A 24,793-nucleotide genomic window follows, 5' to 3' on the forward strand; every position below is an offset into this window, starting at 1 on the left:
ATAACTGCTTATACAACTATTAAATAAGCTAATTTATTTCTGCTAAGGTATTATCTCTTTTGCTTAAGTTTCTGTTGCATTTTTTTATACATTTAGCAGATTGGCCTGGTTTAATTTCCGCTTAACCCGCTGCGGCAACAAAGCGCAAAAGTGGTACAAGCGTCTGTGGAATTGTTTCGTTGTTGCCGGATTGGCTATAATGATGCAGCAACTCTGCCACAGCTGCTGCTGCACTTGTAGTCCCCGAGCTCATTATGTTACAAAATGCCAAACAATGCCTCCGCTTCGCTCCTGCTCCTCTTCATCTCCTGCCCCTCATGGAGCTTCTATCCCCCACTTTTTCGTGCCCGCGTCCTTCTCTCCTCGCTTTTTTGCATCACGTTTGCAACACACAAATGAGTTTTGGAGCAGTGCACAAAAGGCGCCCATGGACATGGCCGGCAACTGCAAAGCGTTGGTTACCCGCCCTCTTCACCCTCATCACACCTCTTTTTTACACTTGACTAAAATATAAAGAATAATGATAGTAAATTAGATACCAAGGTCTATGAGAACTGATTAAAAATATGTAACTCCACTATAAAAATTCTTTCATTAATTTTAAATAAAGAATAGGTTGTTCTGCTTTCCTTAGTAACTTTAAATATAATCCGTATCTATTGCCTTCATAGCCAAACCACCAAGTTATTTGGAGATATCCTGTACCAAATAGGTTTAAATGAATCTTGAGTTATAGTTCTTATTTATCATCATCTTAAGTTGTATATATTATTTATGTACTTTAATTTTTTAATAATTTTTTTCAAGTGCATAAATCGTATCCATATCCCGCCGTTTGGTTGCGGTGGGGTGAGCTCGGTTCGTTGTGGGCCAACGGCTGCCATTAAAACCCTATCAGCATTCGTGACGGCAGCTGCGATCTCCACCACCAACACCATTGCACCACCGGCGCCGCAACCAATGCTCCTACGGCACCACCGACTCCTTGGTCCTTGGTCTTCTCTTCTCTCTCCGTTGTTTTTTTTTTTTTTTTTGTTGCTCACTCGATGCAATGTGGGACTATTTTTTTGTTGTACTCCCTTTTTTGTCCTGCCCTGCCATCGTTGTTGTCGCTGTTATTGCGGTTCATTGTTCTGTTTGTAACTTCAAATTTGCCTCTCGTTTTTGCTGCCTGTTGTTGTTCTTATTGTTGCTTTTGTTGTTGTTGTTGAGTGTAAAAGTGTTGTTGATTTATTAACGGCGGGTGGCTTGGATAGGGGGGGGGGGCTAACGCACACAATGACACTCTGATGTGGCGGTGTGTGTGTGTGTGTGTGTGTGTGCACTCAGCGACAACGACAACGACAATGGGAATGAAGCGACACCGCAGACCGCAGTTCACGCACACAGAGAGACGTCAAATCAAAATGGCGGGCAACAAAGGGTTAATGTAGCATACCTTTGAGGGCATTCAACGAAAAATGAAGCAGAGGTGGAACTACTAGTCTTTGATTGCTCTATTATGTGATCGATTGCTAGATCGTTTTTTAAGTTATTTAACAAAATGCAGTTGGGGAAAAGTTTACATTAAATGTATATCGGGCCAATGTTATTTACTTAACAAATTAATTAAAAAATAAGCTTAACCGTATTCTATATGCCTGCTTTTGTTTCTACTTCCCCAAGTAAACAACGTTATCCCTAACGTTTTTCTTATCACTCTCCACTTACCGCACAAATGCATATCCTTTGTCCTTGAAGACCCGTATCTCCTGTATTGTGCCATAGGGCGAAAAGGTCTTCTGCAGTATTTCCTCGTTAAGGAAGCCGGACAGGGCTCCGTTGATGCCGCCACAGTAGACAGTGCAATTGGTGGGGCTGCTCTGGTTGTACACCTCGTCAAAGGTCAGCGGCTTGGCATTCACTGCAATGAGGGGAGAGAGTGAAATGGCGGTGACAATGACGTCGTTCTCAGAGACTGGGGTTTAAGGATACTCACTGTCTGCCTTGGTTGCCGGCGGCTTTCGGGTGGCCCAATTTGTGCGTATCGAGCGGGAGCCCAACCATTGGCCGTTCATGGCGGTAATGGCGGTTTCAGCCTCCTGCAAAAAGCCAAATTAAATGGAGAGAGCAATTAGCTAAAAGCCCAGCGTCATTTACGCGGGTTTGTCTAGCCGCTTAAGCCGCTTACAGCCGGGCAGCTAAGTCGTCCGGCCCAAAAGACAGCTTCTGTTGTTGCTGCCAAGGCAACCCAAAATTTATAAACAAACAGCTTGGAAAGTGTTAAGGAAAAGGCATTAATACAACAGAAGGGCACTCAGAGAAATATTATGGTATTACTAAAGAAGATTCAAACAAAAATCAAATCAGCAAAATGGTTAAAGGACATAGTTGTCTACCCAAGTACATATACTTCATATATACATATATATATAATAATATAATAAAGACATTAAATACTACACTTTTTTAAAGTGCAGCTGAAGCAACAGAAAAAAATTAAATAACGAAAAGAAAAAACAATTGTGTTGGCTTAAAAGTTGCTCCTTGTGGTAAGCCGGCGACGTTCTAGCCGCTCTTTGATTTCCTTGACTGTGTGTGTGTACATGAGGATGAAAGAGAGGACGAGAGGGGCATGGAAAGTGATGGAAGGAAGGTCCTCGACGTTGCATTTACAAGGCCGTGCACAAATTATAATTTCAATTTCGCATAAAAGGTAATTCGTGCGTATCAAACGTGATTCATGCCGAAATGATTGCAACTGCCAGAAGGTCTTGCATGCAGTCCAGCCTTCAATGTGTGTGTGTCGGGTATGTGTGTGAGTGTTGTATATGTTGTGTTAGTGTGTGTGTTGTATGTCTGTGTGTGCTTGCTTTGGTGGGCGTTTCATAGCAATTTACTTGCGGCAAACCGAAAGACCGAAGACCGAAAGCAATGCAACGCAATAATGGCATTTGCGGCGCTTCAGACGTTGCAGCTGCTCATTGCACGTTCTTTAAATGGCGGCCCAGGAAGCTCGTATCCGAATCCGAATCCGAATCTGAAGCCGAAACCTAAATCCTTATCCAACTGCGGTTGGCAGCCAATGTAACTGAAACTGTAACTAGGCAGCAGCACCCGAGGAAAACCTTTTCTTTTTTTTCCCCCATTAATTTTCTCAGTCTTTGTGGCGGGACTGGGACGTGCAATGCTCGGAAAACGTCATTGACGTGCTCCGGCTGAAAAAGGAGTTTTTTTTAACCCAAGCTGGACTTGAACTTTTAAGGGGAGAACTTGAAAAAGTTTTTAAGAGTGGGTCCTAATGAAGAATGTCTCTAATTGCTGAGAATTTCAAGAGGTCCTTCATCTTTTTCTTAAATATTTAAATCGTTATCCAATAATGAATAAAGGTAAAATTGTAAATTGAAATTTCCACAGAAAGTATTTATAGTTTTTCTAACAATTTTTTGTATATATATTTACATATTTTAATTGATTTTCTGGTAGAAACACATAATTTCCACTTCTCTTAAATTTCTACGAATGCGATAAGTGCTATATTTGCATAATTCGCATTTTTGCCATCATCGAATGGGTTTTCTCGTAAAGAAAATGTCATTTATATAAATGCCGCGAATTCCTTGAACATAAATTGCCGTGTATTGGTTTTCTTTGGGCCTTTAATTTAACCACTTGAGGCAAAAGTCAACAATTGAGTGCCTGCCCCGTCAGCGATAAACCACGCAACTGTCGCCCAACTTTGGCCGTAATTTAATGTCTGCATGTGTGCGGTGTGTGTGTGTGTGTGTGGAGTGTGCATCAGGGTATATGAGTGTGTGTTTGCCTGGCCTGTGTGTAAGTATGCGTTTATTTCCCGGGCAACGTCGCTCAGTTTGCGTGCGTGCGCATTTTTATGCATTGCCAGTTGCATTTTTCATATTTGCATAAACTATAAATTTTACATTTTTTAAGCGATACGCATCGTTGATTGCGGCACACACACTCATGTATATATATTGTGTTATATATAAACTCACGTTGAACCACAACAAGAACAAGTCCAGCAAACAATGCCACCAATCCCCCCTTTTGGAATCTTTCATCCCCTGATTTCCCGCCGGGCATGAAATGTTATTTAAATATTTCACCATTTACTCTACTTGGGCTTTAAGGCATCGCCATCGGAGTTGGTCCTGTTGTTAGCTTTTCGCTGCGGGAAACATCATTCAGGACTTATCAGCAGGAAAGACGGGACAGTCACTTCAAGTGCACTTCCTTTCCTTTACTTTTTTGTATTATTTCTTTGGCAATTCCAATTGCAATCTTATGTGTCAATGGAAATTGTCTTAACAAAATGATTGCCTTTGTCCTGATTGTCTGAGGACATCGTAGGGGAGGATACAACTTTGACCAGGACTAATGCAATGGCCAACTCCATACTACAGACTACACACGGACACACGCTCGGAAAAACTTTTCCCAAGTGCAACGGACATTTTTGGTCAAGCGCTGTTTCCCAGCTTTGACATGTCTTTGAAGCCAACAAACTTTATCAATCATTTTGGCGGTAAATTGCTCAGAAAACAGGAGGTAAAAAGCTTATAAAATGGCAAAAGAAAGCTTTCAAAATAATATCAAACGAAGAGGAAATATATAAAACTATTAAGGATGTAGGATTAATAAAGTTTAATATGATGGATAACTATTTTAATCTGAATAAATAAGTAATTTAATTATCAACAACTAGTAACTATCATAGAAAATCAAGAGATCAAGTGTATTTAAATATTCATTCCCTTAATCCTAATTAGATTCATGTCAATGCCATCATTTGAAAAGGTGAAAATGGCCCCAAATTTCTACTCCGAAGTTAATCCATTCAATTTCCGAAATGTTGGGGTGCCCCTAATGAGTTGATTATAACACAATTTCGGGAGGCTCAAGAGTCTCTCCAGCAATTTGCCAATTCATCTTGCTCAAGTGGAGGCTCGGAAACGACCGCAATATAGCACCCACTACGACTTGCCAAACTATTTATGAATCCTGAAGTCGAAGTAGGCAAAGTCGAGGCACTGGGCATAAACCCAAATCCTTACCGAATCGAAACCATAACTGTTGTTGTCGTCGTCCTGGGCTAATTGCATCTCTACGGCATTGGGTCAAGCCGGAGACAGAGGACAATGGTTTTTGCCCTGAGCCTTGGATCGCATCATTGGCAGTTGGAACGACACACTTTCTGTTGTGTGTGGTCGACTTTGCTTGTTGTTATTGTTCGGTTGGGCGAAATTAATTAATGGTGAATGGCAAATTTGCAGCTAATAGGAGGAAAACTTGAATCATTTTCCGGTCTGTCGCTGCGACAACCACCGACTAACTAGTCTAGGCTTCAGTCTTTCAGTTCGCAAACGAATTCGCCTTTGATTAAAAGTTTAGACACAGCACTGGTACTGCGACACGCGTCGAACATTTCGCGCTGAAAATTTCCTAAATGACAACTTCCGCTTTCGGGATAAGTTAATTAATTTTCATGGACATGGCTGCTCTGGAAAAGTTTTCTTGGCGCGACACAGAAATTTAAGAACATTTTCCGTACGGCGTACGGATTCAATTTGCAGCGAAAGTTACGCAAAGTCAGGCCAGCAGGCCTTTGTAAATATTGATTACTTGATAAGGCTCAGAATCCTTTAATGCTGCCATGGACCATGGCCAAAAAACGGAAATGAGGGGAGTGAGGAGTTTTTGAAGATTTTAGTGTGGGTGTGGAAGTGGAAGGGGCACAAACTTTTGGCCAGGGAAAACGGGTTAACAGGGTACCAACAGGGAAACAAAACCAAAAAGGCGAAATACCTTCATTAAGCGAATGAAGAAAGGCAAAAGTAAGTTGAAGAAATTTTTAAGTGGTTTAAAAGGGTTTTGTCATACTTTTCATGTGGATCTCGCCGGGATCGACCCCTTTATCTTATCCCCATTTCCACTGGCCGCAAAATGGTTGCTGCTGGTTGCGGCTGACGTTTCGTGTGCCACATATAGACACAGCCCCATCCCCATCTCCAGCTCCTTAAGCCGAGAGCAAGACATTTTAAATGATTATTAAAACAATAAGGAAATGGCTTGTGCCAAGGCGGAAAAGGGCAAGACGGAAAAAGGAAAACGAAAAACTGTAGCGAAAAGAAGGTGCAAAAAAATAAAAAGGCAAGCTCGAACTCAAATACAAAAAGGGGATAATCCTGGCATACACATAGACACCCTCGCATACTATACACATCGCATTCAGGCAGGGGAAAATAAGAAGGTTCTGGCTTTCGCTTTTCTTTTGGCGACCGTTTTGTCTTATAAAAAGGTAGCAGACGACGAGTATTTAGTGCTGGCCAGGCCCCTTTCTTTTCGGGCTAAAAGGTTTTCCCTGGGCAGCTCGTAAGCCGGTTTAGCTTTGTTCTTCGGTCAGATTCATTAACGTGGCTATTTAGATAAGCGTGAAGGAAACCAACCAGACCCCAAGTTGAATATTAAAGCTTTCCAGATAAAACTCAACCCCCAAGTCATTCATTCTCAACTCAAAGTTGGAGATGGAAACCAGGAACCGGGAACCGGGAGTCCTGCTGATGATGATTTTTTGATATTTATAAAATAACTCAAGTGGCAAATCGTTTGCTCAATGGAAATGCTCTCTACCATTTGTCGACTCTGTTCGATGATGATTATGGATGGTGATGATGATGATGACGATGTTGGCCATCGAATGGTGCAGAGATAAGGCGGCCAGAATCCCTCAGTCATCTTTGAATCTGTCTGGCCCAGTCAACGGTAAAAACTGTTTTCATTTCGCTTAGGCCGGCCCAAAACGCTTTTCGATTTTTGACCACACACACATCAACAAAACGTTCAGAGGGGGAAGGGCAAGTTGTTGACCAAAAAATCAGTATTTCACGCTAGAACGCATTTTTGTCAAGGCATAATTCCATGGGATTTATTTATGTATGCCAGTTTCGGTCGTTGTTTCCCATTCTGGACATCACTCCCCTCATCTCGAATACTACTACTACTTTTTTTTATAGTCACTGCCTCCGGGCTACTACGAGCTTACGCGTGTGTAGGCAGTTTGTAGTCGTCCATGGTGTCCCTACATCGCCCTCAAATCACTAGTTCCTGAATTATTATGGAAAGCATAAAATGAATGTCCAGGCCATTTATATTTATAACCGAGTTTTGTACGCTTCAGCAAATTTATTGCCAGGCTTGAAATTAAATAAATTGAAAACCAGTTCAGGACAAGGAGGGGACAGAACTTTAAAGAGAGATATCTTTTAAAGAGAATAAATAAGGGATATTGGAATTTATGAAAGGAATCTTTTAAAATCAATTGATTAGGTTTATTATTCATGTGAGTTCGTTATTCTTTGTGTTTAATATAAAAATAAAGTGAGAGCGAGCGGATGACATTATTTAAGAACCTTAAATTAAAATACATCTGTGAAAGGGAATATATTTCTAGAAACATAATAAGTTTTCTATTCTTAGGCTTTCCTAATTAGTTTTCTCCACCATGAAGCATGGTTGAATCAATCTTGAAGCCATATTTTTGGGACTGTCAAAATGCAACACAGCGAAGAATTAAGGCCAATGTATGCGGAATGCTTTTTAATTTAAGTGCACATGCACATGACAAGGCTGACAGTGGGGAAGAGCAGCAACACGCAGCGAAATCATAAGAGAAACATCACCAACTCGGTGGTTGGGTGTCTGAGTGGGTGGTGGGTGGTTTCTGAGTGGGTGGTGGGTGATGGGTGGGTTAACCACAGGCATTCGACACAGAGGCAGCAGTCGCAGCAACAGCGGCGACACAACAATAAGAACAAATGATAATAATGCAACAATGAACTGCACAAGAAGATGATGAAAAGAATGAAGGGGGCGTAACCGGGAAGTCGACATTATATCTTGTTCGTTGCACACATTGTCAATTCGTTGGCGTGTTCTCGACCACCCGCTCGTGTGGCAACTTTTAAATAAATTTAAGTGCATTATGCTACGAAAAATCTGTGTCGTGAGCGAAAGGAGTAATGCGATTAAATGCAGCCCAGGCCCCTGAGCCAGCCTTTTGTGTCCTTCCCCCTCCCATAATGCTTGCAAATCAGTTTTGTGTCGAAAAAGAAAAGCCACTCAAGATGCAGCATGCGGGGGTTTTTCATTGCCTTTCCTGATCTTGTTTTTTTGTCATTTTCTGTTCTTTTTTTTTTTTTTGCCATGTGAGTGTGCAATAATATGTTAATATGCCTCGGTTGTGTGTGACAATAACAGAAGCCGTCGACAGAGGCAGACATTAGCATTTCGGTCGGAGCTCAAGGAGATACGGAAGTGATTGTACACTAAGAAAAAATGTGACAATGTGCATTAAAACATAGTGCAAAATTATGAAAATTTTAGGATTTTTAATTCTAGGTTATACAAATTTCTTTAAACTGATAATTAGGTATCGTTCTTTTATACTTGTCTGTGACTTTATTAGTTTAAACTTTAAAGAAGTGTTAATTTGGTTTAGCACATATTTTTAATCATTTTTTATATTTTGTTAATAGATAAATATATATATATATATATTAATAATAAACTTAAGAAATATTTCACTGTTATTGTTAAGCACACAGCTCTTCTTCAGCCCGGCATCGACATGTTTATTGCGTTTAATGTTTGCGTAAATTTTTTCGTACTTGCTGCTGGTGTTGTTCCTGTTGTTGTTGTGATTTATGATGCTAATGACACGCAGACAGGCATCGTCTTCGCCGCCTCCTCCCACATGCAAGTGCTCAGCTTGCCTTGATGGTTATTAAATTATGGCAATTTGTATGCGTCGCACAGGCAGACAACAACAAAAAAATGAATATCTAGAGGAGGAGGAGCCATGCCCTTATGGTGTTTATTTAAAACATGTTGCCAAACAATTTGCGTTAAATATTTTTGGAGATGCTTTGGCATTACGGCTTTGGCATTGGCTCTATGCAAAAACGGAGTGCTCTAGCGATTGGGAAAATTTCAGGCGCCGGCAAACGGAAGTGCTGAATGAAAGAAAACTGTTTCTTCCTTTTCCGGCTGGCAGTTGCACATTCACATGCACTGGCACTGGCACTAACACACCACACTCGAAACGAAAAATAACTTTTCAATTTCCGCAAAACCACAGAAAATATCAACTTTGCACAAAAATTTAATAAAACTTTTCGCATAAATAAAATTTGCATTAAATCAGCTGCAAGCGACGCCGACGCCCAAGGACAAGGGGCGTGGCAGCGGGCGGCTTAGGGCGGCGAGTGTGACTGTGACTGTGTACAAAACGCATGTCGAGAAACTTAATTTGAAATATTTGAGTTTGCTATTTGCACTTCTTTCTTCTCTTCTACCCAGTGTGCTGTGTGTGCCTTTGCTTTTGCATCGAAACTAATCGAGAAAGTTCGAAAATTGGCAACTCATTCCATGTCATTCCCCACTTGCAGTGCAAAAAGTTAACTAGTTAGCTGGGTAGAGGCATTAAGTATACGCCACGTTGGCCATAATTCCAACTAAAACAAGTCAGTTGCCAAACAGCTTCCTCCAGCCGAAAGTTTAACTTTGGCTTTAATGCATGTACATACATACATCGATATAACATATATTTATTGATACATATAGGTGTAGATGTAGATGTAGAGTGACAGTCAGCGGGGTCTTCAGGGGGGAGGCGTGGCAGGAGCCAAGTGTCACAGATTATGTTGTATTTGCACACGACACATTCCCACGCAAATCCGCGCTCATCTCCTCAATGTCAAGCAAAATCATCCAGCATTGGGCATGTGCCTCGCACACATTTCATGGCATTAGCATTAAAATTTAATTAATAATTTTGAACATTTGTCGCCTAATTGACTAGCAGCAGCACCTTTGGCTTTTACGCCTTCTCTGGAGCAAACTGACTGCTGCCCTGATTTTGGCTTGGCTCTTGGCTTTTGGCTTCATCCAGCGTGTATATATATGTATCTATATCTTGGAGTCTGGGTGTGATTTGTGGCTATAAGCCCTAAGCTTGCGCATTTTTTCTGCTCGACTGACTGACATGCCATTCGCTTGGCTCGATTCTGACGTCTTTGAAGCTATATGGCCTTGTTTATGCATCGGAATTCATGGGTTAGAGGAGGTTTATCTAATAGGGAAGGATTTTGTTAAAAGGAAAAAAAAAACGAATAATAATTTAAGGAAATAATTGTGTTTAAATTTATGATATAATAGGAATTTCTGGCTTGAACAAGTTGAAGATAATGCAGGATCACAGGGAAACTATTATTTTATATTGTCTCCAAAACTTAACAATGTAATATTCTATTTTACTATTGTGAAAGTGATATTTTTCTACGATCTTTAAAAGCTTCATTTAAATATTCATATATTGCAACTTTAAGCAACCAAGCTCTTCATGAAATTATTTACCAAGGACCAACCTCGCATAAACTTAGTTATAGTCTCCTCAGCCTGTCGGTTTCTGTGGCTCTTTGTCGAATTTTCTACCTATTAGGCACATGAAATTCAATCACAACACACACTAGCACACACACTACACACACACACACACACACACACACATACACACTGCCTTGCCAGCAGTTATTTTGGACCCTTATCAGTTGCGGTTTAAACATATTGAATATGATGTGTAAATGTTTACAGTGCCCCAAGCAGATCCAAGGGTGGTTTCTTGGGATTTTTCTTTTGCCCTGGGGAGCCCGTGAGACTGCCTGCATCTGCGGCCATAAAAAAACATTACAGATTCGTGAGCAGCCTGCTTTTGAAATACGAGTGTGTCCATGAGGAAGAAAATAAAATCAAATACTCGCCCCTTGGCAGTTAACCGAAAATAAGGAAAAGGGAGGAATGCATTAAATCTTAAAAATGTGTGTGCGCTTCGCTTGGCTTGTCTCTGGCTTATGTGTATCTTAGGGAAAGTATGGGGAAAATGTGGAAATGTGGCCAGGGAGTGTAGAGGGATGTAAAGGTGGATGGGAAAGGTAGGGTAAGCCACAGGTGTCTTTTGATATGTTAAGTTGCTCGGTTGTCAAGCGGAGAATCCAGCTAAAGTTTCTACTTGTTTTAATTAAGATTTCAGTTTGGCAAACTCCTGTAACCGAAACCCAAAAGATATGAGCAGCAGCTGCCTTGTGTGTTGTGTGTGTGTGTGCGTATGTTTACTTAGAAAATTAAACTTTTGTGGCGACTAATGCGAGCTTGATTGAAACATTTCTAATTGATGCCGAAAGGCCCCGTCTTTGATGTTGGCATAGCTTACCGATTTCTTGACAAAGCTGACAAAGCCATAGCCCTTTGATTTCAACGTCTGCGGATCACGCACAACTCTGCAGTCTCTGTAAAAAATATATAGAGAGAAAGTAAAAACAATTTAGTCTCGTTTTCAAGAGGGGAACAAAACAATTAAAATACATCTTAAAATAATTTATTTACCCCATTAAGAGCTATCTCTCCCTAATGTTTATAGACTTTCTGCTGACCCAACACAGCACCCTTTGGCGAATTAAAAAGCCAGCTTTGGTTAAAGTAAAAGTCAAGAGGCAAAAGTCTCGTTGTCGTCGACATTGGAAATCCAATGGAATTACGTGTGAGGAAATATGAAGCGTTGCGCAGGAAAAGCCAAACCAAAGAAAGGGATTTCGTAATGGAAGTGCAGATATAGTGTGCAGGCCAACGTCGCCTTCAAGGATGTGCCAGTGGGCGGCACCGAAGGCGTGGCTAAGGGGATTTGCCACGGCCTCCATTCCCATTCCCATTTCCAATCTCAATCCCAATCCCATTCCCATACCCATTCCCAAGCCCGAGACCGTTGCCACCAAACCACGTGTCGTGCCATGTCGTGGACGCTGCTCGAGAATCGGGCGTCAGCATTCGGCTTAAATGTGTTGGCCCGTCTAAGCTAAGCCACGAAGAAATATTTAGCCCCCTCCATGCAGAGCCCCCCTTTTCTTTCTACGCCCATGTGTGAGAGTGTGTGAGAGAGTGGGGCAACCGCAGCAGCAACAACAAGCTGCCAGAGCTGGTGTGGCGGCAACCTAAACTAAACCCCGAGCACTGGAAAAAATGTTAAAACAAGGGTTAAAACATATAATATATTAAATTTAAAGAAGACATCTTTATATTCTTATATGAAAATGACATAAAATTCAATTGAATTTTCTGGCAAATATAAAAGCAAACAATAATAATGCAGATTTTTGAAATATTTAAATTTCCATAAAAGTACATATTTAAGCCATCGATTTCGCTTTATCTGCTAATTCTCCAGCTTTCCCATTTTTTATTTAATTTTTTTCCCAGAGTGCAATAGAAGCCAGAAAGGCAAAACCCGCATGTCGACCACGGCATTTAAAAAAGGCCAACTTGATTGTAAATCACGATAAAAGTCAATTTTTAATATGAGTTTTAGTTTAGCCCATGGTTCCCACTCCCCTTCTGGCCCTTTTGCCCCCCCTGCCCCCCATCCTCCATCACCACCATCATGTTAAGTGGCCGACGAAAAAAAAAGAAACGTATTTTAATGGCCTTTGGCTCGTTGGCTTTGGTGGCGCTTCAAGGTTGCAAATTTATGGCTGGGCTGGCCAGAAGCGAAATTGCACTGCAATTGCCGCCAGTGAGTTGCAGTCGATGCCCACATAAATATCGAGTAAAAAACATATTTAATTAAAGTTTAATATTTATTAGCTACCGGAGGAATTCGGCAACCAAATGCTCGGGTGCCGAAGGGCCAGTGACTGACTGACTCCGCTGGGGTCGGCTCACGTTTGGATTGGCCAGGCCGAAAGGTCTGAGATCCGGCTCTCGTTTTTGGCCAGGCACGCAAACAAACACAAAATCACGGAATGCAACACAAACAGGAGAGTAAACTCTGCTCCACACGGAGAGAAAATAAGTGTGTCGTTTATTTACCTTCTTTGTATGTTCCATTTAGATGCAAAGATATACTTTTCCTTTATTTATAGAGTAGAAAACGCCCTTGTTTCTTTAGCTTACTTAATAACTAAATCACGTTTCTTTATGTAAGAAATAAGGACTATAGGGATTTCCTTAATTCCCTATTGACTGCATCATCTGCCTTATTTTTCACTGTGCAGATATACACACACATACACACACACGCACTGTGGATGTCTGTCAGCAGCGCTGCCTGCCGATGGGATTGTGCTAACAAATTAAAGGCCAAACCAGTGTGCCTGTGTGTATATGTATATATGTGCACTTCCGACACCAGTCGCCTCGTCCCCGGAGTATATCATATTTCACAATCGATAAACATCACAGTTCATATTTTCATAACGTTTTTGTTTGAATATTTTAACATGCAGACACAACAACAAGGCAAAGAGTGTGTGTGCGAGTGTTTGGGGGTGTACAATTTCCTGCTTGCATGTAAATACGAATTCGAAAATGTCTGCAAGTGCGCTCTCTCGAACATCTCCTTCTTCTTCGAGCTGCAATAATATATTTGAACATTTAACAGAAAACAAACAACCTTTGCCTCCAGCCGAAAGATATCCGTGGAGGAGCATCGATGGTCCTCGAACTTGCGTTGCCACACAGTTGTTATCATGCACGAAAAGCTCGGAAAATTTCAGAAGAGGGGAGTAAGGGGGACTGGAGGCGTGGCAGATGTGCCCAATGTTTGTCCAAAGAATTGAGCGACGTCGTTGGTGAGGAAAGTGTGCCTCACCCAGGAGATGCAAAATACATGCAGAACCAAAGTTTTAGAACTCGGAACATCATTTGGAATACTCTTGGTTGGAATAAAATGGTTTTTAAAATATTTTAAAAGATATAACTAGTTTGAATTACTTTAATCTTTAATCTATTTAACAAAGTTACGAGCTTTATATTTAATGGGATATTGTATACATTACACATACAGTTTCTTTTATCTTTGGCTAAGACTTTGGTTTCCTTAAAAAATTTTAGTAAAGTTTGTTAAAGTTAAATATATTCAGTCTTAATTCCTTCTTTTATTTAATTCTTTTTTCATTCATAGCCTCTGTTTTCAGTATAAATAAATACCCCATAAAAGTGCAGCCAAAAGTCAGAAGGAAGAAATTTTGAAAAACTCTTTTGGGGTAGGAATATACATAAGTGCATGTGCATAAGCAGGATCTGTGTGTACATGTGTGCTCATAAGTCAAGAGACAGCTATAGACTGGTCTCCTTTTTACCCTGTATCGCCTTCCCCGCCCACTCCCTTGGCCCTGGCCAATCAATATACATATATTTTTTACAAATATTGCCAAAAGTTTTGCTTTGGCTTAAGCTCTGTGCCTGATACTCGAATATAAATTTAACGAGCAGTGGAGAAGGAAAATATTTTGCTATCTTAAGTGCATAAAACTATAAACGTTAAACAAAATATTTCGCATACACGCTCACTCTCACATGCACGCATACAAATGCGGTTATTTATACTACAGACATTGCATATAGTTTGGCTTTATTCCCAAAGCCTTTGGCCCGGGACACGACTAGCTTTTGGCCCGATCTGTTTTTCCTTTTTTTTCCTTTCGGATTTTCCGGCTGTGAGTGAGAGAGAGAGGGAGAGAGAGCGAGACAGAGGAATGTTTGCGGTGCGCGCTGAGCGCATTAGTTGTGGAGTCGTCGCTATTTTGGCCTCTGCAATTGGTTTATGCCAACAATGCAGCTAGAGCTCCCGTTCCCATAGACCCAGGCCAAGTGTTGGAAATTCTTTTGTATTTGAATTAAAATTGCATAGATGATTTATAGACGCTTCGAAGTTGGCTGGCTGGGCTGAGCTAAACTTATGCATGGGATTTTTACGGGCCCCCAAAAAGTGAAATGGGGAAAATATGCAAGTCAAGTCATTGATAGCAACGAGAGATATAGCACTCGATTTCAAGCACGCTTTTCAGATACAATATCTCTGAATTTAATATGTAAATTAAGGTTAACTTCAAGTAAGCAAATATAATTGGATCATTGCACAATGGCTTATTGAGTTGCAGCCTAAATTATGGCTATCGGCAAACTCAAATATAGACATAGACTATCATTTAGACCTGCCAAGAAAATCGACTGGTAACATATTTATCAGGGCGTAACTCTTGTACGCAACTTAACCAGCAATTTTGCAATTTCCTGGCCACTTTAAGAGCGTTATCTGCACCCCATCGCCGCACTCGGCAGACATATAATTTACAAATCCAAGTTGAGGATCGGGGGCCTTGAAGGTACTGTGAGTAGGACATGCTAAACACATCAACGGCAATGGCAAACACAAATTACTCAGCAGTGCAAACAAATGAAAAGCGATAACATCGCGTATACGCCACGAGGGAGAATACAGAATGGAGAACATATAGATATATATATATATATTATATATGTGTACAAGCTGAAGCCAAGCCAAAATCCCTGGCACTAAATCAATGAATTGCGGTTGTCCTTCAATTTCCTTTCGGCCAAGTTTGGTAAGCGAGAAGAAGGAGCTCTCTCATCCAGCATTCACCATCATCGTCATTGAGTTGCGTGTTTGAAATATTGAAATATTTTTGTTGGCCATGTTTACACATCGGGGCTATTGACTGCGCACAGTTATTCCGTTTCTTCCTCAGTTTCCAGTTTGAATTTCCGCTACGAATTTTCGCCAAGCATTTTTTATTCGATTTGTGTTTGTCTCGTGCTTGCATTTTATTGGCTTGCTCCATGCCGATAACCCTGATGGCTGATGGCTGATGGCTGATGCTGCTCTGATGGTTGATGATGATTTCCATTTCCTTGTTGGACGAGTAAAAGGGGGCGTGGCACGGTCTTACGTCCTCCCGCGGCCCGTTCAAATACCAAATACAGTTGTAAATTCAAATGAAATGCAAGCGAGCGCATTGTTTGAGTTTCGGGAGAAGGGAGGAGAGCCTCTCAAATTCTGGCTTTCTGGTTAGCCAAATATTTAAAGTGGATTTCTTGGAGCATTTTATGAGCTTTTCACTGCGGCTGCTGCTGTCTGCCTGTCTTCCTTCCATTGCTTTTATTTGATTTGATTTTCCGGCCAGTGGCATCTGCCACTGTCCCAACGTCCAACGGAATTAAGTAATAAATTTCGTTCGAGGAAATATGTTTGCGGTTGCCGAATCGAAACGACAGACCGTTGCTGAATTGCTGTGAATTACAAATTCGTAAATGCCGCATCTTTGATGCTGCATGCACTCTGCAAAATGGGCCAAAATGGCCGAGGACAAAAAAAAAAAGAAGAAAATCCGAAACCGGACTCATCACGTCCTCGTCCTTGTCCGTGTCCGTGTCCGTGTCCGTGTCCCCGCCATCGTCGTTACATTTATTTACACCAACATGCAAAGCTCGCATTGAGACAATTTCATGCTCATCTGCATAAAATCAATTCCATTTTGGAGACAATTTGAAGATTGGAATACAAATTTCGAATTATCAACATGGGACCGTACCACCAACCATGGCGGAGTCGTGGCAAAATGGCCAAAAACCGACAGCGATCGCAATCAGCATTGAGACCTGACCCTCACTCCATCTGGTCTCTGTGCCATTTTCCTATCCGGCACTTGAAGAAAATGTGGAAATGATGTATAAATTCTTGAGGAAACTTGAAGACTGAGACTGAGACCCATCTAATTTTATATTTACTTATTTATTACTTTGTATTTTAGTTTTGTTTATGGGAATATGGTTTTGTCCAGTGTAGAGAGGTACATCTATTGCTGGGTTTTGCGGCTGCTTGACTTGTGTTGCCTAGTTTTTCCTTCTCTATTTTCGGGACCCGCTTCAGCTTCTGTCCAGGCATTTACACCATTCACCAGTCGGCGCCGCTATTCCAGCTATAGATGCGGCCCAGCATCTCGTCCTCCTTTGGCTCCTGCCAACGTCATGCATACGTAATGCGCCTGGGGATCCTGACAGCGGCGACGCAGCAGCGACAGTCTCACTAATTCCAGGACAGCCATTACGCGTCTGCTGTCTGCTGTCTGTTGGTGTGCGAGTGTGTGTGTCTCCGGTGCAGCGGGAAAATTATGTGGTGTGTGATTTGCCATGGACACTGAACGTTTCCCCCCAAATCGCTATCTCCCATCCCTCCATCGCTTTTCCCCGCTTTGCTATTGAAATTTCCCTTTAGAGAGAGAGAGAGAGAGAGAGCAGGGAGCGGCGGAGGTGATATTTCAGAGCAGAAAACGAGAAACAAAAAGGAGAAATTTGCATGCAACTCGTTACGCTTGGCACTTGTGTGTTAAGCCCGCTCACCCCTTGGCCCCTTAACCCCAGCCATCCCTTCGGACGGATTTTTTTCCTTCTCTTTGCCACCCCTTTCGAGCACGTAGAAACAAGTGGGGTGGGGGGGGGGAGCGGAAAGGAGGGAAAAAGCCATATCGATTTTGCAGTAAATAAAACATTCAAAGATTGAAGTTGCCGCTTTTGAGCTTAGCCGAATGGTGTGTGGCCTCCTTTTTTATGGAGTGCGCTTCCTTTTATGGCTTCCGTTTCTATAGCAGCTGCCGCTGTGGTGGCTCCACAGTGCTCTGGTGAAGGGACACTGCCACCGCTTCTGCTCCCGCTCCTGCTCCCGCTTCTGCCACAGCCACTGCCAAATTGTAAATATTTTTGTCGGCCACGTAGCGGCGCAGGAGAAAATATTGCATTTCTCGCTTGGCATAATAAACGATGTGCCGGCGAACAAAAAAAAAAAAGAAAGCATGAAATACTCTTACTCGCACCGAAACCGAAAGAGTATCATCAAAAACCACGCAGAAATACCAACAGCTGCACCGCACAATGGCAGGGTCTTTGTAAAGGAAGGATAAACAATATGGTGGTTGGGTCAGCTACAAAAACAAGGCAACTGTTTCATAAAAGCAACATTCCTGATCGCATCCACAGATTTTACAGCAGATAAACTGGCACTTAAAGAGATTGTGATATATCAGAGGGTTATATATATAATAAATAAAAAGTAAATAATTTAACAACAATCTACGTTCAGCATAATCAGCAAAATCGTTGATGACATAAAACAATCATAAAAATAATCCCACGAAAGAAAAACTGATTATCCATTTGCAAAAAAAAAAAACGTTGCCTACATTTCAGGGCTCGGCGGACAGTTGGCAATTGTTTTTTATTCAATTTGCGTCCGCTTTGCTGGTTTCTCATCAGCTAAAATCCTTAAATGTTCAGTCCTGTCACATATTGCCAAAACGACGCCAGAACCAGGAAAGCAGAAAAAATATAACAGAAAATGGCAAATTCAAATTAAATTGGCGCCGTTGTTCACATACACACAAGTCCACCAACTTTTCCATCCATATGTGTGTGTGTTTTGTGTGTTCCAATAAATTATATAAGATATAGCTTTAGTCTCTTCCTTACGGGCATTGATTTGACATGAATTATTGCCCGGCGAGAGTGGACAAAAGCAATTGCTGAAAATCCTTTTCGTAAACTTTAAGGCTCTGAAAATGGATAAATTCCATTAACCGATGCCAGCCGCAGGCTAAACGTTCAAGTGCATTTTCCACCGACCGACCAATGAAGCAGGCGTTATTTATAACGCAACAGCGATGGCCCCACCTCTGGAGAACCCCTTTTTGAAACACCATCCCGCCTCCCCCTGCCTTTGGATAAATCCCCTTCTGCACCAAACCCCCTTTTTTGCCCATCCCCCCATTGGATATATCTCCTTGAATCTATGGATCCTACCCCGCTCTCGTGACCACGCCCGGACACACGTCAATAAAACTGCTTCAAACTGTCCACATTGAAGTTGGTATTACACTAAGAGAAATTCTTGAATATTTAATTAATTAATATTTATTTAAATCAAGGAAAAAATAAATAAACATTGAATTCCAAAAGGGAGTCTTACTATACTTCCTTTTAAAAACTTCTTCGTTTTGTTCCTTCAAAGGACATATTGTTAAGTGAAATGCATTCTTTTCAGGACACACATATTTCCTTGCAGTGCATTGCTGCAGCTGTTGGTGTTGCTTTTGCCGCTGCAACTGAAGCTGATGCCGGGGCGATAAGGCTACTTTAACGCTGTCCCCGATTTCTGCATGATGCCACACACGGTCGGCCCCTTTCGTGTTTGGCCCCAATAGTGGTTGATGGCCAGTGAATGGGCGTGGGGAGGTGGTGATGGTGATGGTGATGGTGGCTGGGTGGAATGGCGGTTTCAAACATGCAAATTGCTTGCGGTTCGCTTCGGTTTTCCCCGCCATCGTTTTTCCACTGCCCCTGCCTCCTTTTTCATTGGCGTTTTTCGCTTTCATTGAGTGCTCCGCTTACAGTTAACTCGACTTTATCATGTGTGTGTCTACGGGGTGTGCGAGTGTGCCAGCATGTGTGTGTGTATGTGTATGCGTTGCTTTATATGCACGAGTGCAAAATGCAACAACAAAAATCCATTTAGATTAATTAGTTTTTAAGCGAAGCAAGGCAAATGCCAAGCTCCTCTGGCAATACTTAAACTTTAGCAACAAAATATATACATATATTTCTAGAGAGTAGGTCACATTGAAATTAGGTTGATATCTTTGATTCAAATTAAATGGAGTTTATAAAATATTGAAAGTGTTTTCAGAGCTTTAAAGAAAGAGGAGGATCCATTTTAAACTCCCGTTTCACTTGGCTCTGAGTGAAAGTCTGGAAGTCATAAAAGCTGAAATATCTCCTTTACATCTCTGTCCCCCGTTCAGACTCACTTTCTGCCCGACTACACTTGGCCAACTCCATGGGTCTGCACCTGCTGTAAGTCACCCACCCAAAAGCGGTAACTCCTGTCCGCAAAATGGCGCTTAATGATGCCAAAGATGAGCGACCCCGGCGTGTCAATGGACTGGATGCGACCAGCGACCCCCGGACACTGGCCACATCATCTCCGTCATCTACATGGCTAACTAAGCGTGCCGTGTTTGGCATCTCCTCTGGTGTTAAACTTGTCGTACATGCACCACTCAGCATCCGAGTGGGGCGAAAAAAAAATAAGATGCGAAAGTAGTGAACTAAACTTTGCTCAAAAGTTTGTTTATTACACCGGCAACGCGTAAAAAAAGACCAGAAATCCAAGTGGCTTTCACCACCCAAAAAAAAAAATATATATATATATATATGAAAAGGGAAAAACTCGACCGGCCTTTTGCTGTGGCCAACTTCTGGGAGTCGGTTGGAAATTCATCATCTTTTCAGCAGCTTATGCGGCACTTTGCTGCCTACTTCTAGAGTCTGGAAACTGGAGTCTGGAGTTTACTGTCTGCAGTCTACAGGCTGAAGTCTGTAGTCTGCCTGCCGAAAAGTTCTTTGTTTCGCTCTATTAAAAACTTGTAACAAGTTGGCTCGTTATCCATTTTTTGGTAAGCATAATTTCATCCGAAATTCGTTTGCATGTCACATCGCTGGCCATAGTTATATTGATAGCCGAGTGCTGCCAGCAATTAAAAGTGAGTTCGAAGCCAAGACAAATGCCCCAGACATTTACTTGAGCCGAGCGAAACTTTGATTGCTTCGGGGCTGAGAATGCTAAAAAGCGGCTGAGGGAAACTTTTGCCAAGTAAACTGTTTTACCCAGCAGTGGGTGAGATAAAGCTACAACTGGGATAAGAATAAAGACATGGAAAAGTGCTTTTAAAATCGAAGAGGATGTACCTCTTGTAGGGGTAACTACATAACAAAAGACTTGAACAAAATCATAAAAGATTCACAGACTTTCATTGCACCTTCTCCTTATTAAATCAATTGTTAAGTTGAGAATATTAAGTATACGTACTTTTTATCATACCCCAAAGTACAAAAAACTACTGGGTACAAAAAAGCAAAAGAACATTTTACAGCATCATTAAGGATAAGCATCGGCCTGGCTTTGAATTTGTTGGTTGCCATTCTGTGCCTTTTGTGCGATTCACTTCCTTGAGATAAGTTTTTAGAGAAGTCGGGACTCGGTCATCGAGGGAAACACACACAAAAGCAGTCACCTTAGACACCGATATAGATATACTTTAATCTTCAATTCAACACCAGTCGCGATGGGTTCATTACGAATACTCCCAGCCACCCATCCAACGTCCAGCCAATTAAGAAATAATTTAGAGCGCCAACAAGTTAACAAGTGTGACCTTTCAGTGCCACCTGCGACCTGCCCCTCATGGCGCCTCCCTTGGCACCTCGCATGTGGCTGGTTGGCCAAAAGTCCGTAAATAAAACTCGAGATCTCCAAGCTGACCTGGGCCGTGAAATCCTAGCGAAATCCTTGGAAATGTTTTATTAGCCGTACGTACGCTTGAATAAGCCAGCTTAGCGGAAGCTATCGGATTTTATGCTTTTGACTTTTGCAACGGCCAGCGGAGGAGTCGAGTGCAGCGTTCTTAGCCCTCTCAACTGACCCGGCCCGAGAGTTGCATTTTCCCCGGCTGTCCGACTGTGTCTGTCTTGGCCAGTCCATCGGCGCTTAAGCTGTGTGCCTTGCAGCAGATTTTCCTTGCCGCACAGTTGTTGGTTTTTTGTAGCTCTTTGTTTTTCGTTTCGTTTTTACGAGCTTGATGGTGAGAGTGCCCCTTTGGTGCTGATTATCTTCACGTGGCTAATATGTGGATTTTCTTTTGGCATCACACTCGGAAAAGGATTTTTGTAATTTAGGAGAATTTGTAGCTTTCGATATTAGAAAAGTTGAATTAGGGCCTAAAATGGGCTGTTTAAATTCATTAAAAGTTTAGAATACTCATCTCAGGATTGTGTCTTTGAAATATATTTGGGTCTTTCTTTTCAATGTCAAAGGCTGTTTTACAAATGTTCAATTACCTTTGCTGGTCAGTAAAGTCGGCGGCATTTCTAATAGCATTCCTTAGCGACTACTGGGAGTTTCGTACAATTGCGATGGGGCATAAATCTACGGTATTTTCGAATTTAAAGGAATTTCAGTGCAGTTGCGAGCATATGTTGGAAAATACACGCATCCTGGTGGATCCCAGATTCTTAGTCCCGAACACTGAACTCTGCCAAGCACACACAACACAGCTGCAGCAGCAAACAACAATAATACCACAAAAAGAGCCTGGTTAATCCTGCAACAACAATGGCCATGATGGAGCTACGCTTTTCCCCCACCAGGCTTAGTGTGTGCGTCCTGAGTGTGGCTGAGTTAGAAATATTGAAAAATTTTTTTATTGAAGCACGATATATGAATCGCAGACGTAGACCAATCCGCAATCCCAGGGGAAAAAGCAAAACGAAACCTAAAATCAAATTCCATTGCAAAAGGAGTACGAGAGGCGGACTTTGTTGAGAAATATTTTAGATTTCCAACAGATGTTCTCGTTCGTAAACAGATTTTTAGAATCTGTCTCTTGCCATGATTTGCATAATGCTCGTGCCCGTGCTCGTTGGAGAAAGCTGAGCTTTTCACGCGTTATTGAGAACGCAATCGATTCGAGCCCCGCCACACCGAGTCCTTGCCGCCTTCCAGAGCTCTCTGTGTTTATGAGTTCCCCCGAGTGTGTTTTGCATATCCCGTCGCAGCGGAAGTTGCCATTGTCCTTGTCATTAATTATTCACTGGCTCCCGGAGTTTGGGGAGGTCCTGCCAAATCATGAGGTGGGCGACTCATGTTGCTTTCGTTGTAATGGGAACAAAATAAGGATACAACGTAGACAAAAATGTAACTTCCGGTGGCCATAATTGATGATGTGCTGCCTCAGATAAGCACAGTGGGCGGGTCCCCGGCAAGTCTCTGTGTGTGTGCGCCCAAGAAATGTAATACGGGGCCCACTGTTACGGCAACAAACAGGAAGCAGCAGCCACTCCACGGACATAAATATTCCATAGCTAATAACACACACAAAGGAGAACACTTCCGCTTACGAGATGTAAACTTGGGGATAAACTTTTCCCCCCACAATTTCGGGACTGATTGAAGACCTCTTGTGCGGTGGACAGGGGAGCTATTTCTTTTTTTTTTCTCTTCCCAAAGCGTGCTAGACAAACATCAGCTTCATCATATTTATAAATTAAACGTCATCGATACATTGTGCTGAAGAGAGTGCGGTGCGACCGAGACACGAAAATGAAATATTTATCATCTAAGGCAGTATTGCCCGACGTCCCAATAACAATGTTCGAATGCGAATGCGAATGCGAACGTGCGTTGGCATCTGTCGATTGCCGGCAATCAGCGCCAAAGAACGATAACTGACAAATGTGAGTCTGTGGCAGGATACAGATACAGGAATATCAGTAGTTCACGTGCTGCCTTTCAAATTTGTCATCATTTTGGTCGTTGGTTTTCACTAACTGGTCCTGCTTGATTTCCCTTTTTAAGTGGATGAGTTAACACAGAAAAGGAAGCCCTAAAATGGCTAGTTATTTGGATATGTTATTTATTTATACAACAAAGATATTAATTATTGAGCTAACACCTTTTCACATAGGTTTATAAAATTCAAAATTTATATACAATTTATAAAGTCAATCCAAATAACCCTTCGACCTGTCATACAAATTTAAACAAATACATATTTTAAAATTCTTATTTCACCCATTTATTTAATCCTTAACCTATAAACCTTTATCTCCAGTGTACAATAAAAAAACGGGAAGCAGAACATATTTAAAAAATTGAAAAGTTTAATGCACAACAAACAAATTTTATGTTGAAACGGCATCAACTTTTTTATGGCAATCAATACTAAAAGGCTGGCAAAAAACAACTTGTACCAATTTGGAGTTTTGTCATAAAAAATTGAAAATGTCAAAAACAACGTGGACGCTTCGCCAGTTTGCTACCACATGCCACACGTGTGTATATATGAGAGTGTGTTTGTTTGGGATTGTGTGTGTATTCTAGCTGCAAGCTCCTGTGTGTGTGTGTGTATTGCCGGCATGTAGTTGACATCATTGATTGATTTAGCTGTCAATTGCATAATCACTCAAGCGTTATTGTTCGTCCGCCGGGCTAAAGTCGGGCCCTTGCTCTTGGCCTGCTCTCATGTTTGCCATCGCTCCTGCCACGCCCCCTTGGGCGCCCAGTCCACATTCCCTCACCCCCTCACCCCCTTACCATTCCGAGTGCTGTTTGTCTGACTTGACCGGCAACCGTGGGGGGTTCGGTAGTTTGTCCACGTGTGCCGGCCAAATAAAGCAGCTGCCCAGTGTCAGGCAATTGTCAGCAGAGCGCTTGCCTCCCCCCCCATCCATTTCCGGTCCTCAAAGTTGCCTTGCAGCAGCAGCAGCCGCCATGTTGTTGTTGTTGTTGTTGCTGCTGCTGCTGCTGTTGTGATAGTTGTAGCTGCGAACCGCAACAGCGCCAGCTGTCGGTGAGATTGTTACACAAGCATCCCGAGTCCTGTACGGGATGTCCATGTGTGAGTGTAGATGCACTAAGAAAAACTACACATCCGGTTAGTCAAGACTTGAACCGGAAATAAGAACTTCTCCCAAATTTGTATGCTCAAAGAATTTCATCCAGAACTTGCACTTAACAATATTTTTGTAAGCTTGAATTAATGTTCAACAATTTCTCTCAGTGTACAGACTGTGCGCCCCTCGTATGTTTGTGCATGTGCCTCGCATATTGGCAGCAGCAATTGATGTGGCAACAAATTAACATGCCGCAAATGGAAGTAATGGCCAAGTGTTAATTGTTGTGTGAGTGCCGCACACACACACACACACTCACACACACACACTTGGCCGCCCACAACAGATGCCTCCATTTATAGGCATTTAATAATGACGTGATTTAAAATTGATTTATTTCTATTTTCGGGAAAAGGACAGAAATTGACCCGCAAAACAGAAAAATCAA

At 41.9% G+C, this 24,793-nt stretch overlaps 1 protein-coding gene and 1 long non-coding RNA gene across 2 annotated transcripts in view; one reads left to right on the forward strand and one right to left on the reverse strand.

Moving 5' to 3' along the window:
- Window positions 1-24,793, forward strand: part of LOC147642633 (uncharacterized) — a 174,206-nt gene that overhangs the window by 30,277 nt on the left and 119,136 nt on the right. The gene's annotated exons all lie outside the window — the stretch shown is intronic.
- Window positions 1-24,793, reverse strand: part of LOC110176399 (uncharacterized) — a 92,320-nt gene that overhangs the window by 1,458 nt on the left and 66,069 nt on the right. Inside the window, 3 exon segments of the mRNA XM_020942734.2 lie at window positions 1,711-1,903; window positions 1,979-2,081; window positions 11,267-11,342. Of these exon segments, the coding sequence (XP_020798393.2) occupies window positions 1,711-1,903; window positions 1,979-2,081; window positions 11,267-11,342 (372 nt within the window).

Source organism: Drosophila serrata, unplaced genomic scaffold, assembly GCF_035046125.1.
Source record: "Drosophila serrata isolate PLE 108 unplaced genomic scaffold, ASM3504612v1 contig_382, whole genome shotgun sequence".
NCBI lineage: Eukaryota > Metazoa > Arthropoda > Insecta > Diptera > Drosophilidae > Drosophila > Drosophila serrata.